The 18933-nt window shown below is 33.4% G+C and overlaps 2 protein-coding genes across 2 annotated transcripts; both read right to left on the bottom strand.

The window, feature by feature from the left end:
- Positions 1-13332: 13332 nt before the first annotated feature.
- LOC111641340 lies at positions 13333-14966 on the bottom strand. The gene has a single exon (XM_023387475.1). It carries the CDS (start codon positions 14914-14916, stop codon positions 13708-13710), a length of 1209 nt encoding a protein of 402 aa, XP_023243243.1. The 5' UTR covers positions 14917-14966; the 3' UTR covers positions 13333-13707.
- A 285-nt stretch (positions 14967-15251) lies between these two features.
- On the bottom strand, positions 15252-16528 carry LOC111641341 (GTP-binding protein Rit2-like). Its single transcript, XM_023387477.1, has 2 exons — positions 16018-16528; positions 15252-15932 (listed from the first exon to the last, which is right to left on the bottom strand). Exons 1-2 carry the CDS (start codon positions 16480-16482, stop codon positions 15702-15704), a joined length of 696 nt encoding a protein of 231 aa, XP_023243245.1. The 5' UTR covers positions 16483-16528; the 3' UTR covers positions 15252-15701.
- Between the last annotated feature and the right edge of the window lie 2405 nt (positions 16529-18933).

Raw genomic sequence — 18933 nt, 5'->3', positions numbered from 1 at the left:
TTTTATTCTAAGGTTGGTTTAATTAAATTTAATTTTACATTCATTTTCCTGAGAGACTCATTTCTGGACTTCAGAGTGACTCTTGCCCTCGTGCCTTGCATATCTTAGTCTTATCTAGAGTCTAAATCGGTGATGTGTTCGATAATACACACCTGGTGGCAGGATCCCTACGTAAAACTTTCGGATCTCGATTTTGACAGCCCCAAGCCCTCACAATAAAGAATAATCTTGTGTACTAAAAAGATATTTAAATAATGATTTTAAACAAGATCAATGCTTACTTACATTTATATCAGTTACATAAAACATGTTACTAAATATGTTACATAAAGATACATAGAGTTTCGGATGTTTATTTTATTTTATTGTTGATTTGGTTTATTGTATCATTGTAGCGTGTACTGAAGAGGGACTAAAGCCCGAAATACATATACATAGAGATTTGTAAAAAAAATATATTGGATGATATCCACGTCTGCTTAATCTTTGTCATTTGGAAGAGATGTTGACTGTTTACTTCTGTTGTTACTAAATTTACAAAGTATTTTTGGATTAATCGATGTTATAACTCGATCTATAATTTGTGAGATTTAATTTATATGTTGAGCCAAAAGAAGGTTTTTTATTTGAATACAGTCGAAGCTCGGTTTTCAATCTTAATTCATTCCAAAAAGTTGTTCGTAAACTGAATTGTTCGAAAAGGCAGGCGTTCGAAACCCGAAGTTTATATTTTTCAAATTCTAAAATTATTTCTAGTACGTTTATTCTTTAGTTTGAAATATGCTATTAGATTTTTTATTCCCTATATTGATGTAACATTTGACTTTGTGATAAATTACAGTAGAGCATCGATTATCCGACCCCCGATTAACCGTTACATCGGTTAACCGACCGTTCTAGTAGGCAGATTTCAAATGTCCGCTAGTGATGTGGCGCTACAATATTTGGCTATGTCTTTGCTACTTTAACATTACTTTTGTTAAATTTTTGGGTGTTTTAGCTGGCAACACTGGCTCGACCATGAAAGGCAGGCCAGTATTTAAACGATACCTAATTTTCTAATTATGAGTGGTTGTTTGCTTTGTGAGCAATAAAATAATTTAAAAATAATTTTTAACGATACAATAGGAACGATTATTATTTTAAAAAAATTTTTAGACTTAACATCGATGAAAATTCAACGCGAAGTAGGTTAATAGCGATATACTAATATACTAATTACATGGAATATACTAATATACTAATTACATGGGATATACTAATATACTATACTAATAATGTATTTTTTTCATTCTTTTCGGTTATCCGATTTTTTCAGTTATCCGACCAATCCGAATCCCCAATTGAGTCGGATAATCGATGCTTTGTTGTATAACTAAATATTTAGAATAAATAACATTGTTTTACATTTGAGATGCTTACACAGAAAATCATTCAATGATGCTAATTACTTTATAAAAGTACAGATGTTATTCCGCAATAAATTCTAAATCATAATTAATTTCTTGTAAGAATTGTTTACTTCCATACAAAATATGACTATTAATATTGTTACAAAATTTAATTTATTGTAACTGTTTTAATTATTATACTAGAGAGATAAAATACAAAGTATCATTGAAGTTATTTATTTTTCACTTATAGATTTAAAAATATCTACTTTTATTCTCATTTCTTACAATTTCAGTAACTGATATTAGTTGAAAATTAATATATTAATATTAACAAAAAAATCAATAAGAAAATCATCTTCAATNCCTAAAATTAAATTTTAAGAAAAGTTGGATAAAATGTTAGAAAATTGCAAACGGTAACGTTTCCTTTGTCGTTTCAGCAGTTATTTTTTTAAAAATTTGTTATTGTAGTAGTACAAATACTACTAAAGTAACAAAATAGTAGTAATTACTTTATTAATCTTCTACTAAAACTTTTTAAATTATAATTTTTCCACTGTTATATATAAGAGGGAAAGAAATGACCCTCAAAATCAAAATCTTGGGGTCATCTTGGGGGTATAAAAGTTTTGCACGTCGAGAAATGCAAGACAATTCGAAGGTTCTTTTGTATGGGGGGAGATTTTGTCCAATCTCTTTGAAGCTTAATAACTCTTGTGTCTTTTGTCGAAAACTTCTGAAATTTTCCAGGAAAGTTTGGGTATTAATAAGGGGATTGATGCTATTAAATTTTGGTGGTTAAAAGTCGACCGAGTGGGGGAGATAAAGGGAGTCACGTGTCGTATTTCTAGTAGGGTCGGATTTACTGAAGGTTTTATTCGTTATTAGCTCATCTGTACCCTCAAAATTTAGCATTTTTCTATTCTATAATAATTAATGATAACTTATTTTACAAACTAATTAACATGCAGCAAGTGACTATTTGTTTTTGGAAAATCTGGAAATTTCACTTATTTTATAAAACAATAAATATAGTTATATTATCACTATGAAATCTCAATGCCATCATTTCTTACACAACAAAAGGGAGATGAAAAAATACATTCTATATATTTCAAATTGTTTCTCGAATTTAGAATTAAATTATGCTCTTAAAATTATTGAATATCTAGACATTATAATTTATCGATGTCTAATTGTTCTGAAAATGCTATATACGAAAGACAAACTCACATTTAAAAATTAAATGTGCTAAGTTTAAAAACATGACATAGGTCTAATTTGTACAAAGTAAGTCGCCCTATGACGTATGTTATACTGCTGTTAGGCAGCATAACATGATACTGCAGTATCTTCATTCGTCACAAATGAGTTGCTATGTAAAGTTTCATTATTGTTTGAGGATATTTATTTAAAGTTTATGGCAGTAAGTTTCAGCAGGCTGTTATGAAAAATATCTGCCTGGAAAATAATTTCTAGTACATTTAAAAGGAGGGATCATGAAATTTCAGAGATGGAAATAAAATTAAATAAAAGGGTAGTCGCATATATGTAAAGGAAGGGAGGCATGCCATATTTGCTAGAGCTAACGCATATTATTATAACATAGCCTATATATACATATAACGTATACACATACATTATTTATATATGTTATAAGTACTGTACATTTATATATGTTATAAATAATGTTTCTAATACGACACTATGAGTGTTTCTGATAAAGCCCACAGCTACAATGGTGGGCCTTACAAAAAACGAAAAAGGCATTACTAATCGAACTTTAGGAAATCATTTAAAACAGGTATAACGGATATGAGAATCGAGTAAAGGTCACTGTTGTCGAAAGCACAAGAACAGGAGTTGGAACAACGAATTCTGCGTTTTTCACAATATGTGAAAACGCAGAATCCATTTCAGATATGTATTTCTGAAATCAATAATATACAAACTCCATGCAATAAAAATTAAGAATGGATTTATGATGAGTATATTACTTCTCAGTCTTAGAATGAAGATGTAACTTATTTAGTTACCCAAAGTTTATGTTTTGTTTGCCCAAAAATGTATTCATTTGATGAAAATTAATAAACTCCTGAATTCCAATAGCGGGCATAGTTTGAACAGTACTCCTAAAAATGCCCAATATGAAGGTTTTTTAAAAAATCATATGTTTAGTCATGAGCAGAATAATAACGCTAATTACTGCTACGTTTGTTTTGTTTACACGTGGTTCAATAAATGTATTTCAATCATTGTTGTTATGTCACCTTATTTTCCCTTACACCTTTAAATATATTCACTGGGCTTTATTTGGGCAACATATCTTATAGGAAAAGTTTATGAACTCACCGATAGTCCTTCTTCGTAAGAAACTTTATTTGAAGTGATATGAAATAAATTTCGGAAATATTTTTCTCCCTTTAAAATAAAATATAAAATTAATAAAATAATTTAAAATAATAGAAATTAGATATTTTTAAATTTATAATATTTATATTTTGTGACACTTTAGTCTAATTTTTAAGCTTGTATTTTACTTGTGTACTTGACGAATCAGAATTAATAACACAAAGTTAAATATTATTAAATTGGAAAATTATAATTTTATAATTAAACATTTGTGAATTGATTTTTATAAGAATCCTTATTTAAGTTTTTTCTACGTTTAATTTTATGGCAGCAACATATAGACTTAACTGATTATGTTGACCAATTCTGAAATTTATTGATTAACTTTTAACTCGTAAAATTACAGAAATATAAGCTGAAAACGTTGGTGGTATTATGTAAAAAATATATTATTAAATAACACTTCTAACCCACTACGTAAACTAAGATTAAATTAATAAGCATTATAAATACGGCTATAATAAATTGGAGGGCTTGTCACATCAAGGACTGACCGGAGCAAAATAGACTAAATTTTACAAAAAATAACCTTTAATTAACCACAATGAAATTTTTAGTAGAATACATTTCGGGCACAAAGATCCCTCATCAGCCTACATGCATTCATACAGTATAAACACAAATACCTATATAGATATTGGATATATATATCTATACATCGTATTTCAAATACTCCTATTTAACTAGCAAAGAATAGAATTCGAAATCAGTTTTTAAAATTCTCTTATTATGGAATATTCATAAATTCTATAACTATAATAATGCAAAATATTTTCATTTTATTGTGATTGAAACAGGTATAAATTCCTGTTTAATGTTGATTAAATAAACTGGTAAAAATATTTCTTATATCTTAAACTCTCTCCTGTTCTCACTAAGAGGGTCTTTTTAGCAAGTTCATTATGGGTTTGGCCTAGCCCCAGTGGAGGAATTTTGAAATGAGGGACAGGGCCCGACAATCCGGACGGACAACCTCCAAAAATTTCTGGAATTTTTGAACCCGTCCGGAATCAATTCTGATTCATCCAGAGCAGAAACTTAACGCTATGACCTTCAGGTCCTCCGGTCATCGGTAAAAATATATTAAAAATGGTGTTTAGTAGTAACGATTTGAAGAAATTTTGGTTTATTCTTTAATGTTGTATGCTTGAAAACTGCTTTGAAAAACTACTTTACAAATGCTAAATTATACAAAGATCTTCACTAATGTTAATTTAATTAAACTGCTTACCTGCTTTTCAATTAAACACATCACGCCAAGTATACTAAATATAAGTTGATAAATGGCCAAAATTACAAGATACGAAACGACTAAACTAGAAGTTTGATTTATTTCAAATATTACTTGATACGATAAAAATACAGATAATGAAAAGAATATTGTTATAGCCGATGAAAATGGCGTCGACAAAATTTCATCTGCCTTCTTCGTTATAAGTAATGCACCTGAATACGTTTTCAGGATATCAGAAACATTCAAATCTTTATACGTTAAGTATTCTGTGATAAAAGTAAATAGACTATTCAATTTGTAGAAGATAACAGCAAGCAATATAATGCACGCGACCACAACGGAAAATGTGATGTTTATCCCATATATAATAAGCATTGTACAAAGAACTGTTGAAAATATTGAACGAACGATATCGTTTTTAGTAAAACTCAAATTTAATCTGACATAAATTATAGTTATTATTATTGTTATTACGAAACTTATCAAATATACAATGGGAATCCAAATATTTACAATACGTTGTAACAAAATAATAAATTGTTTTTCATACTTCACTGGAATCTTGAATGACAGAAATTCTTTAGAATATACCTTTAATCTGGCAATTAATTTATCATGCATAAATATAAAAAGAATAATAATAATAAAAATAAACCAACTGAGATAAATGGTGCAGATGATAGTTACATCTTCTTTCCAAGTTTCTAAATATGTTGATGAAAATTGTTTCAATTCGGGAAAGAATAATATTATCAGCATCCATACACTGCCAAAACAATATAGTAGAATTATTAAAAAACAATATATTTTTGATAAAATCTTACAGAATTCACTTTCTCCATCGAAATAGGCATAAATTCCAAATACACGTATGCAATTGGAAACTAATATTATGACATCTTCTATGGTATAGAAATATTGACTCATGTTTATGTCTTTGATACTTTCTTAAAAACTCTGTATTTCTTTTAAGAAAAGTGTTAAATGTTTTTAATTCGAATTTTTAAACCACGTGAATCATTTAAACAATTACTTCTTTCCCTTACTAACCGTGTATTTATAACGTTCAGTTAAGTTTACGTGTGGCACGTGTAATGCAAAGCTTTTAAGAACATTACATATTTAAAGGAGAGTAGAGGTAAACTTATTCTCCCTTAATTGAATGTAAATATTGTATACATGGAATGCTTTTAACGTACTCTCAGATTAAAATGAGTTGATCATTAAGCATTTTTAAGTCTCTGCTTCACGCATTTTAATATTGAATATAGTCATTAATTATTTCTAAATTTTCTCAAAGGAAATCATTCTTGATCTTGATTACAAATAGAAAATTATTATAAATATGATTTTCGTATTAGTCTGTTAATACTTAACTTTGATTTTGATTTTGATTTTGCAGTAGATATTTTATAAAATATTTCTGTAGCTGTTCTGGATATTATCGATTAAACTATATCCATTAAATGCTTGCTGTATGCTTTTCATTATATAATAAATACCAATATTCATCTTGAAGCATAATCTATTATTCGTATCGTTAATAGACTTCACTTCGAAATGATCTACTTTACATATTTCAAATAATTTATCATTCTCTACAACTAAATATTTCAATATATTTGATGATCTTAATTTTACCAGTATAATCATTTTTTTTATCTGTCACAAAAACCAAAATTTTATCAGGAACAAATGATGTCTGAATTAAATTCTGTATACATTTTTAATTCACATACTCTTAAATATAAATGAATTATTTTATTACAGAAAAGTCTTAATCAGTATCGTAAAAATGTTTTATAATTTTATTTAATAATAACGAATTTTGAAAATATTAATTTGGAAATTCTCGAATGATTTGCTTTAACTTTTTACTATCCCGGCTGTTACATATACATATCAAGAAAAAGAATTAGAATTGTGTCAAATTTGACACTACGAATTATTTTCAATTTCCACGTTTTCAGACTCTCTGAACCCAAAAAAGTCAAAGAAACGGGATAAAAATTCCGTGAATGAGTGTGGAGAGGGGACGATTTTGTTCGCTTTAATTGGAGCTTAATAACTCCCGTGCTTTATGACGAAAATTACTGAAATTTTGCAGGGAGATTTGTGTATTATTCCAGTCGACACCATTCGCTCGGCAAGAAATTCCTGAAAATTTTGTAATATTTTTATTAAAGAAATCTATTATTATGTACAGTAAATAGAAGCAAATTAAAAACGTACTTACTGAGAAAGAATCAACATTGTACTCTTGCTAGCTTTTCACTGCATTGATGATATTGTCTTAGATGTAGAACCCTTCAAAGCGTCGATTATTGTATATCATGCAACACTGCATTTTGCAGGATGTGTAGAATACATGTCGTTTCTCATTTAAATAAATTCGATGACATTTAATAAATTTTAAGTAATTTAAAAAGTGTTTTTTGTAGAAGTCCAAATTTATTATTTCTTCCTTGTCTACTAGTATTAACTCCATTTAAAAGTTAAAAAGTTCAGCTAGGTAAGCCAACTTTTTACATATCCGGATAGACCACACCCGAAAAATTCCTGAATTTATAAATTGCCTTGCACATGTGAACCACCAAAAGCATACATTGGAGAAACAAAACGAAGACTAGACACAAGATTAAAAGAACACATCACGGATTTGAAGCAGTCGCAGGCGAGGCTGTGTGCGGCACTCTGGGAATGAGACGTTGCACGTTGCGAGGCATGCGGGGGAGGCAGTCAAATCGGCGGGGAAGGGAAGAAGAGTGGGAAGACATAGTGCGGAAGGTGCCTGACAGAGGTCCACAAGATACAACCTATGTAAGAGACTGAAGAGATGCGAAAGCCCGAAACGCGTATCTGTATGGGTTAAAAGTTTATGATTAAATTATTTGTCAAGTGTCAATAAATTCACCAAGTCGTGTATTTATTTATTTATTTGTCAATATTTTATTGTGGATTTTTTTCTTTTGTTATCAGGGGGTGAAATCCAATCTTCCTTGTCGTTTCCAAATGTAGTAAATAAATAAATAAGTATTGTAATTACGGCTAACGGGGATATTAGCCGGCTGTAGATTCAAAGCTGTTTTTGTTGTTGACACTCGTGAGTTGGTTCCCCAAGATTCGCTCTATTCTAGAGTTTTCGAATAGTTTTTCGTTGCTTCGTTCTAGACGACGTACCAGCACCAAGTGAAGGCTTTTGTTCTTTTTACCCGTTTATATCAATTTTCTTATCACCTTGGTTTTGACCTTCCGGAAGCAGTATCTGTTCATTCTCTGTCAACGACTCATTCGGAAATTTGTCTGTTACGCTTATAAATGCTAATAACGAGAAAAATCATTAAATTCGACTTTACTCGAGATATGACACGTGATCATGCACTCTCTTCTCACTCTTTCGAACTTTAATCACCAATATTTAACAGAATCAATGCCCTTTATACAAAATCTATCATGCCAAACTCCGTTTCTTATCTTAAAATTTACTTCATTCTGTGGTATTAAACTAAATAAACACCAACACACGCATACATATCCACAAAATTATTTTCCGATCTTTTTACTTGTTTGGGTTCAGGACGTTTCAAAAAGTGATTTTCAAAAAATCTAGAGGGTAAATTTCACACGATTCGGACATTTTCTCTTGTTATGTACAGTAATACTTCGGTTTTTGTTGACTTCGGTCATCGTCGATTTTTTCCACGAAAAATTTGTCTTGGTTTTCGTCGGTTGCCTCGGATTTCGTCGGCGCGCTTAAGTGACCTCGCTGCTAATTTTGCGAAAACAAAGGGCTACCTACGCGTTCTCTTGCTTAGTGTGGCGTTGTTTCTCGTTGTGTGAGCATTACCCTGCGTCTCTAGTCAAACAATTCCATTGCTTTTCTTTCTTTTTAGCTCCATCATGGAACCAAAGAAAATTTTCAGAGCCAGCAGCCCTTCTAAGAAGAAGACCAGGAACATGATCGACTTGAAGAAAATTATTGAAAAATACTAGAGCGGCATTAAGATTGCTGAAATTGGTCACATGTACGGGAAGTCGCCATCCGAGATAAGTTTCATTGTGGCAAAAAAGAAAGCAATAAAGGAGGCTAATGTAGCGAAAGGCGTGAATGTGCCAACGAAACAGATCGCAAACGATTGAAGATGTCGAACAGTCATTATTAATTTGAATAAATAAAAAGCAGTTAGATGCCGATTCTGTTTCAGAGAACATCATATTAGTCTTTTATATTCATTTCTTGTTCTTTTAAGTATTAATTAAACACTATATGTACTTGTTCTCTTTAAAATGTGTTTTTGGTATGTATTTTGGAGTGTTTAGAACGAATTAATTGGATTTACATTGATTTTTGTGGAAATAATTGCCTCAGTTTTCGTCGGTTTCGGGTTTCGCCTATTGTTTTCGGATTTCGTCTATTGTTTTCGGACGGATTATCGACGAAAACCGAGGTATCACTGTATATATTTATATAACAGCCAAGTAATTGAAAGTTAGAACTAAATTGGTTTATTCTATCAAAAATTCTTTAAAAAATCGAGAAACGTTAATATTAGGAATGAAAGTGATTGATGGAAAAATTTACGAAACAAATGCATTTATTTTTTGTAAATTAAAAATTTGTAAGAGTACAATTTCATAACTTGGAAGCTTTTTGAGATATAATTTCCATCCCCTAAATATGTCAGGAATCAATTGTCCGATTTTCCTGAAAATTTCTAGAATCATGCACTTCTAATTCATAAACCTCCCTGAAAAATTTCAGACACTTTTCATGAAAGTCACAGTAGTTATTAAACTTGAGAGTGGGTGAACAAAATCGTGTCCTCAAACACACTAACTTCCATACAAAAGAATCACTAAAATTTTTTGCATTTTCCGACATTTTAAGGTATCCTGAATACGAAATTGTAAAAACCTTTGAGGGTAATTTGAGTGAACATTTCATTCTCTCCCCGAGCTGCGTTACGTCACAATTTTGCAAAACGTTGTAAGAAACTTTTGGGTATATAATAAACGGGTTATTAATATGAGGTCCCAAAAACGGTTGAAATTAAACACTTATTATTAGTAATTTGGTAAAACGAAACTAGAAAAATCGTCCATTGTTAACAACCGATCAAAGATCGGATTAGTTGTGATAGTCATATGAAGCCGCGACGAGAGAGAGGAAAAAAACGCTATTGATGTAAACAGAACGCAATAATTATAAATGATTAATAATTGTAAACGAACAACCTCCAGTAGAGATGGACCTTTGACAAGGCGCTCGTATACAAGTAATTAGAACATAGAAATTTTGAAAAGGGGGAAAGGTTAATGACGAAAAGGGACATCGCGTCGGGTCGTTAAATTTCAAAAACGTCACAGACTAGACAACAACGGTGGAAAATATGAGCGCAAGTTTCAAAGTTCCATCAACATTTTGCATCCAGAGTAACGGATGGTGTCAAGTAGATTCTTCGAAGCGGATCTTTCTGGTAACTCGAACAGGAATCGTCCTTCGCTTAGGGACAGACGAGGGACCAATCGGGGAGCGAGAAAAAAGGGACGTGGAGCCAATCAGAAGAAAACAAAACAAAGAACGGAGATTGATATAATCCCCGATCTTCAAGGACAGACGCGCTTTCCGAAAACTGTGCAACTGTGCACCTGCACACGGTTAGTCAACGCGCAAAAGCAGTTTTCCGTCTGTTGTGCCAAACTTGTAACTTGCGACTACGGACTCAGACCGTCGACACCGACTGACGAATCTCCACACCTGCCGTTGCCCCTGGGCCTACCTTCGAGCAACATTAGAAAACACCCTCGACAATTCGAACATCCAATTGTTTAAAGAACATTTTTGTTTCACAGTGTAAGTTATTTTAGGTTTAAAATAAACGGGTTTTTGTGAGATTCTTGTCATCTGTGTCTCCTCCGCCACATCCACACGCGAACGACCCTAGATCATCCTGAAGCGGGATTAACGATTCCCCATGGAAGTCGGCGAACTTACACTGGTGCCGAGAAGTGGGATTTTAGGTCCCCAATCTCCACCGGATCAGCGAACTTACATTAATCACGTTTGTTTATTTTTTGGGAAAGAAAGATACGTCAAAAAGCAAGTTGTGTTGCTGGGTGAGAGGAATATTAAAAATCTGTAATTACAACATTTACTCTTCTAATTGCGTAAGAAAGTTTTTGTAGCCATCTTAAAACAACAAGAACCACGTGACAACAAACTGGAATGCGATTGATGGCAAAATTTTTTCGCTAGCGAAAAAGCTCGATAGTTCCGAACTTCGAAGCGATTCGCGAAATGGTAAAATTCACCGGAACGATATCATGTCTGACGTGTTATTCGCTCTGTTTTTCGCTTTCGCCAGCGAATCGTGTTTAGTGTGAACTAAGCATTATCATGAAACAAAATAAATTTATAAAAATATTTGCGCGTATTTTGTAAATATTAGGTTTATTCCAAAACAAGTCCATAACTGGTTTAAAACTGGCATACACATTGTTCAGTTCTTGGCTGTAAAATGACATTGCGCATGCCTCGTATGGTTTCCTACAATGCGCATGCCTTGGTATAACGTCCTAATTTTAAAATGTCCGAGTCAGCAATTTTAAAAAAGATGGCAACACTGCTGAGAAACGAGAGACTTTTTTGTTCTGGTTATCGAACCAGAACAAAAAAGAATCTTATTTGTTCTTTTTTACAAGTTCTCAGATACCATACTTTTGTCGATATTCTGGTGAGTGAGAAAATTGTCAAAAGAAATAGAAAGAATCAAGACAGAAGTATGGTATCTGAGAACTTGTAAAAAAGAACAAATAAGATTACCAACATTAAGTTTACCTGTGAGTATAACTAAAAATCTACAAAAACATGATGTAACGAAGATAAATAATACAATTTTGTCATTTAATATCAAATTTAAAAACTACAAATTAAAGAAACTGTTAAAGAAACAGAAGAAAGAAAACATAGAAATAAACACATAGGTAAGTGTTTCGAAAATAACTATAAGAAACTAATTAAAAAGATAGGTTATCCTACACTTACAGAAAGAGAAGAATGGAGAAATAAACTAATAGTAAATACAACGGACATTGAAATGCCAAGCTCTATAAGGAGAACTTTAGAACTGGGAGTCAATTTCAATGGGCCAACAATAATGAAAAAGGAAGATTTTGCTGTTTTTACATAACATAAGAGAGGTTGAGGCGCAAGTTCAAACACTAAACGTGTACGGGTAGCAGAAGTACACGTTACACGTTTCAAATCCAAGTAAAAATCGTTGAGGCNAAGAGAGATAACAAGGAAAGGTATGCAGAATATTTTTAAAGAAAACGGAAACAATTATGAAAAAACGAATAGTAAAATCAGAAACTATCAACAAGGCAAAAAATTATAATAAACAATTAAATAATGCTAAAAAATTTTTAACAGAAAATGATTTATTACTACTCGAAGGTGACAAAACGAAACAAATCATAATTATGAAGGCAAATAGGAAAAAAGAGATAAGTAAAGATCTGCAGGTAGCTTAATAAAGAAAGTCGGTTTTCTCTAAAAACATTTCCTCATTCTTGTTTAAATGCTTAACACCAGTATAATTGTCCTGTTAATGATTAATTTCCACGTTGACAAATATATAATAAATATTAATTTTGTTTAAAATAAATTTTATAAGTTTTTGGAATCAAGTAGTTGAGTGGACATGGAGCAATAAATGGATTGAATGGAACTCACTTAGGATGCGACTATGCAGACGCAAGCGAGCGAATTTTTCGAGCGAGCGAGAATATGTAGCGAGAAGAGACGAGACGCGATAAATATCAAAATCTGTCAGATATGTGCCAGAACCAGAAATTCGCTCTCTCTAGCGTTATTTCTCGCTTCTCGTTTGTGCATGGTTTTCCTTTGCGAAAACTAAATCGCTCGCAACCTCTCGCTCGCTCTAAATTCGCATCTTCATAGTCGCACCCTTAGGTAACGAAAGTGAAGTCATTGCGTATGCGAGTGAAAATTGACAGACTTTGGGCACGTTCGTAAAGTCGAACGAGTTAAACGAGAATGGCGTCATCGTTATTATTATTTCGTTAGACTTTTCGAACGATTCGTTTAGATCTAAATGGCTGTTTCTAAAATCGAAGATACAAATGTTGCTAGTACAGCCTTATCTATACTAATATTATAAAGAGGTAATGTTTGTAAGTATGTATGTATGTATGTAAGTTTGTTTGCAGCAGGTCATCTCCGAAACTACTCATCCGATTTCAAAAATTCTTTCACCAATATTATTATTATTATTATTATTATTATTACTGGGAAGGTGGTGAAAGCTCGAGACTACTCAGTGGTATCGCTCGAGGGTGAAATGAGAAGGAAAGAGAGGTTTAGGAGAAGGGTGAAGGTGAAATGGAAAGAGAGATAGGATAGGTGGTGAAGGGGTAGGATCATGGGCGCCAGCAACACATTTATTGATGGGAGTAAGAGAGAAACAAAATACAAGATATACAGAATACAGCATATATAATACCTGTGTACAAGGTGGTGGCGCGATTGTAAAACAACAATAGATAGAAAACAGTTGACAGTAGAGTGGCTATTATACAATGTGTTAAAAGTAGAAAACATACATATACGTGATGAAGGGTGAGAGTCCTGTTGAAGGATCTTCGTTAGTTCATATGCGTGTTGTTCCTGTGATAGTCCGCCAGTCGAAGCTTTGCGACAAAGGCTTTAAAGGTAGAGAAGATTTTCTTGTTGTGGAGAAGGGCCTCAAGGGTGCAGGGCCAATGGTGACCCTCTGCCTGAAGCCTGTCCCTGAGAGGGGGCCTGTGGGCCCTGTGATTTGCACAAGTAAAGATTACGTGGTATGGGTCCTCGTCTTCTTCAATTCCGCAATTGCAGGTGCTGCTTCCTTTTTTAAGAAAACGATAGAGATAGGCCCTGAAGTTACCGTGTGCTGTCAAGAGCTGGGTGATGGCGTGATTGATGTTGAAGAAGTTGAGTGTCATCCTTTTGCTGATGTTGGGCAGGAATTGGTGAGTTAGACGCCCGGTGGTACTGGCATCCCATTCCTTTTGCCATTTATCCATAATGACGGCGTTAAGCTTGTTTTTGATGACAGACAGGGAGATGGCGGCATAGCTGCAGTTACTAGTGATTGTATGGGCTTTCTTGGCAAGGGCATCAGCTTTTTCATTGCCGTAAATCCCAGTGTGTCCCCTTACCCAGTACAGGTTGATAGAAACCACCTGACCAATCTCTCCTATGATCTGGAGGCAGTTGTTGATGATGGGGAGCTGGCGATTGCCCTTGTTTAATTGGTGAAGGGCTGTGCGGCTATCACTTAAGATGTTGATGGTGGTTCGTTTAAAATGCTGAATATTTGTTTTGATGTATTTCAGACTGTGCAGGATGGCTAACGACTCAGCCTGATTGATGGTGCAGTGATTGTTGAGAGAGGCTACTGATTGCCAGTAGTGCCTCTTACTGGGGTCGTCGAGGTAGACAGCAGCGCCAACTGTGTTCTCTGTTTTGGAGCCGTCAGTATAGAAGTTGACTCCTTTAGTAGGGGGGAGATGGTTGAAGTAGATATTGCAGCTCTTAATGGCAGCTGGGTGGGTGGTGTCAGTTTCGACCATTTTGTCGATCCCATATTCCTTAACGTCTTTGACAATGGAGTGTATGGCCTCCGGGAGCTTAAGTTCGTTGATTGCCCTGTTAGTCAGAGTGTTGTTGTTATTAGGAGTGTTGAGCTTTATGAGAAGGTTTTTGATATACCTGCTCAGGATGACGTGCTGAATAGGTGGGAGTCCTGCGATGACAAGAAGGGCGTCTGTTGGTGCAGTTCGATAGGCTTTGGTTGCTACAATAGCTGCCATACGCTGGGCCGAGAGGAGTTTCCGGCGAATATGCACCTTAAGGATGGCATAGCCCCACTCCTCTCACCCGTAAGTCAGGATGGGCTCAATGGCCCCCTTGTAAGTTAACTTTGCGTTCCGATGGTCAAAAATTAAAAAAAAAAAAAATTTAACACGGTAGTAACTTTAATAGGTATGTTTTAAATTGCAGATTGCAACCGCCATCAGCCTCTCTACAAATTTGTTTCAAGAAATCTATTTTGCAATGAAATCTTTACACTTTTTGCACTACTTCAATTGTAAACACAACACACTTCGTTGCAGATACCCACACATTCCCCCACCCATGGCTAATGAGGGCCCTGCGCACCAAAATGCATACCAGCAACAAAGCCGCATTCTGACGGCAGAAGTGCAACCCCAATGTCACCAGTAGAGGTGGACAAGTCTCTGCTATCTCCGCTACTGCACTTGAGATACCATTTTGAACAATTTTTCGAGACAAGAAGCTTTTTTATGATAAATAAGTTCTATTGTTATTCTTGCATCATTTCATAATTTGTACAATATTCTTCACAAGATAAAATTTCAAAATGCTTGAACACAGCTTTGCTACAAGCATTAGGATATCAAAGGCTTTAATCACTGTAATAATCTTTGATCCATGTGACCTAGCAGTATGTGGCCCTTAATTTCAAACTTTTTAAAGTATCGAAATGAGGAAATGAGACGTTGAATCAATGCTAATATGTTAAACATCAATTGAAGATGGAGATGATAAGTCTGTACATAAATAATAAAATCAATTATTTGTCCAAACGTCTGAAAATAAATCTAAGTATGGAGCGCAGCCATCTCCATCTACTTCCTCTGCGCTTGAGTTTTTCTGCAGCCAAAACTCGTTCTTTTTCCTTCTTCCGAATTTCTCTTACCAAAGCATGAAAAACATCATCCACAAAATGCCGAAGAGCAGCAGATGTCTCATAAAAGGGACAGTTCAACTGTCTTGAAAGTGCTTGACCTTCTTCTGTTGAAACCTAAATATTTATCAGTTAAACTATTTTTAAATACCACCACATAAAATTTTTAAATTATCTATTAAGACATTTTATTTTTGTTTACTTTTCTCATTGGTTCCAAATCATACTTGTTTCCAACTAAAACAATGGGTATACTGTCAGAATGCCTGACTCTTTCTATCTGCTTTTTATATTCGGCTGCCTCTTCGAAACTCCTACGGTCAGTGATCGAATAGCAGATAATGAAACCTTCTCCTCCACGCATATATTGATCTCTCATAGCAGTAAATTCAACCTGACCAGCCGTATCTAATATATCCAAGAGAGCTGCCTCTCCATCAATAACTGCCTGATGCTGATAGGCATCCTCTATAGTTGGATCATGATATTCCAAGAAACTATGAGTAACAAATTGCAAGGTAAGAGCACTCTTTCCAACTCCACCATCTCCTAATACCACTATTTTATATATTCTGAGCCCACCTCGAGTGGTTTGGTTCTGTATCTGGTGCTCAGAAGTCGACTGCCCAATCATGGTAGTGTTATTTCTATCCCCTCCGGCTAGCATCTACTGTGTTTGTTATGATTTCATCTTTCTTCTTTCTTTTTCACTTACACCCTCTAACGGACGATTAGCTAACCCAAATGTTCCTTGCAATGTTCCTGAGGGTTTCACCAATATTTAGAATGAAACCTCAGGGTGGACATAGCTCAGGGTGGACATAAACATTCATATAAATTAAAATATATAATCTAGGTTAAGGCTTTTATGTCCAACAGATGGCGCTACGAGTACGACGCCCTAAGTTTGCTTTTCTGTGAGGCATTATGCTTTTCTGTGAAAATGAACTAAAGCAGATCATCTTCNCAACAACGCGTGGCGGGGTCTGCTAGTCCGAAATATTTTTCTTAGATTGCTTCGGGTGGACAGTTACTCCAATCATTTTAACTTTTAATTCACAATTTAAACACTCGAGTAGATTTAGAAACATCGATATCGTCGGGCGCCATTTTCTTAACGAAGTAAACTAACTCTTTCCTTCGTGAACTTCGTTAGAGTTTCGTTCAAAACGTCATCACCGCAGAGCATGCGCACTGAGCGAGACTAATACTATTCGAACGATTCGTTACTAACGCGTTTAACTCGTTTGACTTTACGAACGTACCCTTTATATCATAAAAACATTGCCAAATTTAGTACACTTTATTTACATTTTTGAATCGACTAAAATGCAAACCTTTAAATATTTCGAAAGAAGAAAAAATGGGCTTACATCACTTTCAGAATAAACAGTTTATATGATGATGATTATTAATAATACAGTAGAGCGTCGTTTATCCGAAAGTCTGTTATCCGAAGCATTCTAGTCGGCAAATTTAAATTTTCTCTAGTGCTGTGGCGCTGCAATCTTTGGCTATATCTTGAGCTACTCCAATATTTTTTTGTTGATGTGTTTTTTAGCTGGCAGCACTAGCACTTTTGTTTGGTGTTTTTCTGAGGACTGTGTGTTGTGCTGAATCGAACGTTTTGATACTAGATCAACTTCTAAAGTATATATTTTTTGGTTTTTATATTTTTCAATATATTTATTTTGTTTGTAAGAAATAAAGAAATAATTTTTAACGATACAATAGCCACGATTATTATTTTAAAAAGTATACGTTAGGTTTAACATCGACGAAAATTAACGCGAAGCGACACGCAACTGAGAAAAATTTCAACACGGGATAGGTTAATATTTTTTCGTATATAATCGGTTATCCGAAAAATAAGTTATCCGAACAACCCAATCCCCAATTGATTCGGATAAACGACGCTCTACTGTACTTAGAAAAATGAAAGCTAATTACATAGGGAAATTTACGATTATTTTTAATAGAGAATAGAGCAGACACTAATTAATGAAAATCATAAATTACAAAAGCGATCGATTCTTTGAAATATGAAGAGATGACGTTACATTCTCTGAATAAATTTAAGCGTCGTAAGTTTTTAAAAGATAGAGTAAAAGTTTTTAGATGAATAATTTCTGCTCTTCTTGGTAAATTATAAATATATATAAGGCCACGTCTACATTTTTAAATTTTACTTATTACTAAATTTATATCTGCATAACTATATGGTATTGTACAGGCTGTGTCTTATTTACGACACTTAGCTTGAAGATCGATATCCATTAAGTGTTTCGTCATAATAAGAAAGTAATGCATTAGCTTTCTGCCATGCGACTCTTATACATGTACGTTGTATAAAAGTTTTTAAATGCTATCAAGAATCATAATCCGGAACACTCCTCGAAAATTAATATACAATTTTACTCTTTGTATGATTACTAATCGTAAAATGAGTGGTGAGGCTTACACTCCAGAGAACATTTTGTCAATCTTATCGAACTGCGTTCGTGTTTCTGGGTTATACGTAAATTTTGAAGTAGAAGATCGTCTTTCGAAAATTCTATGGAAAACTTACTCTATGGCTGTTATTATTCTCATGTGTTTAGCTAAATTATGGATGTTACAGATCGCATTCTATCCAGAACTAATAATATTGTCAAAAAATTACAAAAAAACTTGGAAGGAAGATTTAACTATTATTTACACCGTTTATTTTTGTTGGTTTCTTTTTCTTTTCATCGTGCTTTGTATATTTTTTCATTATAAATCTATTTTCCATGGTAAACTTCTTTGTAGGAAGTTGATGACGTACAAGATACCAGTTAAATATGAAGAAAAAATGAATCATTTTATGCTAAATATGGCAAAATTTTGGATTCCCATAACATTTTCGATAAGCTTCTTCTTAACAATAACAATTGTTACGATTTATCTTATAATAAATTGTAAAGTAATGTTCGAAGATTTCGGTTTTATTACTTCGATTTTTGTAACTGTTTTTTGTACTTTAATAATTACATATGGAATGAATATTACGATTTCAGTTGTAATTCTAAGCATTTTCGTTCTTGCAATTACCATCATTAGATTGGATGCGATATTTTGTTACATGAAGGAGAATGTA

The sequence above is a fragment of the Centruroides sculpturatus genome, unplaced genomic scaffold (genome assembly GCF_000671375.1).
Source record: "Centruroides sculpturatus isolate CEXI.00-Female unplaced genomic scaffold, Cexi_2.0 scaffold1544, whole genome shotgun sequence".
NCBI classification, from domain to species: Eukaryota; Metazoa; Arthropoda; class Arachnida; order Scorpiones; family Buthidae; genus Centruroides; species Centruroides sculpturatus.
Note: the sequence above shows the minus strand (reverse complement) of the source record. Positions and strands in the feature narration are given on the sequence as shown.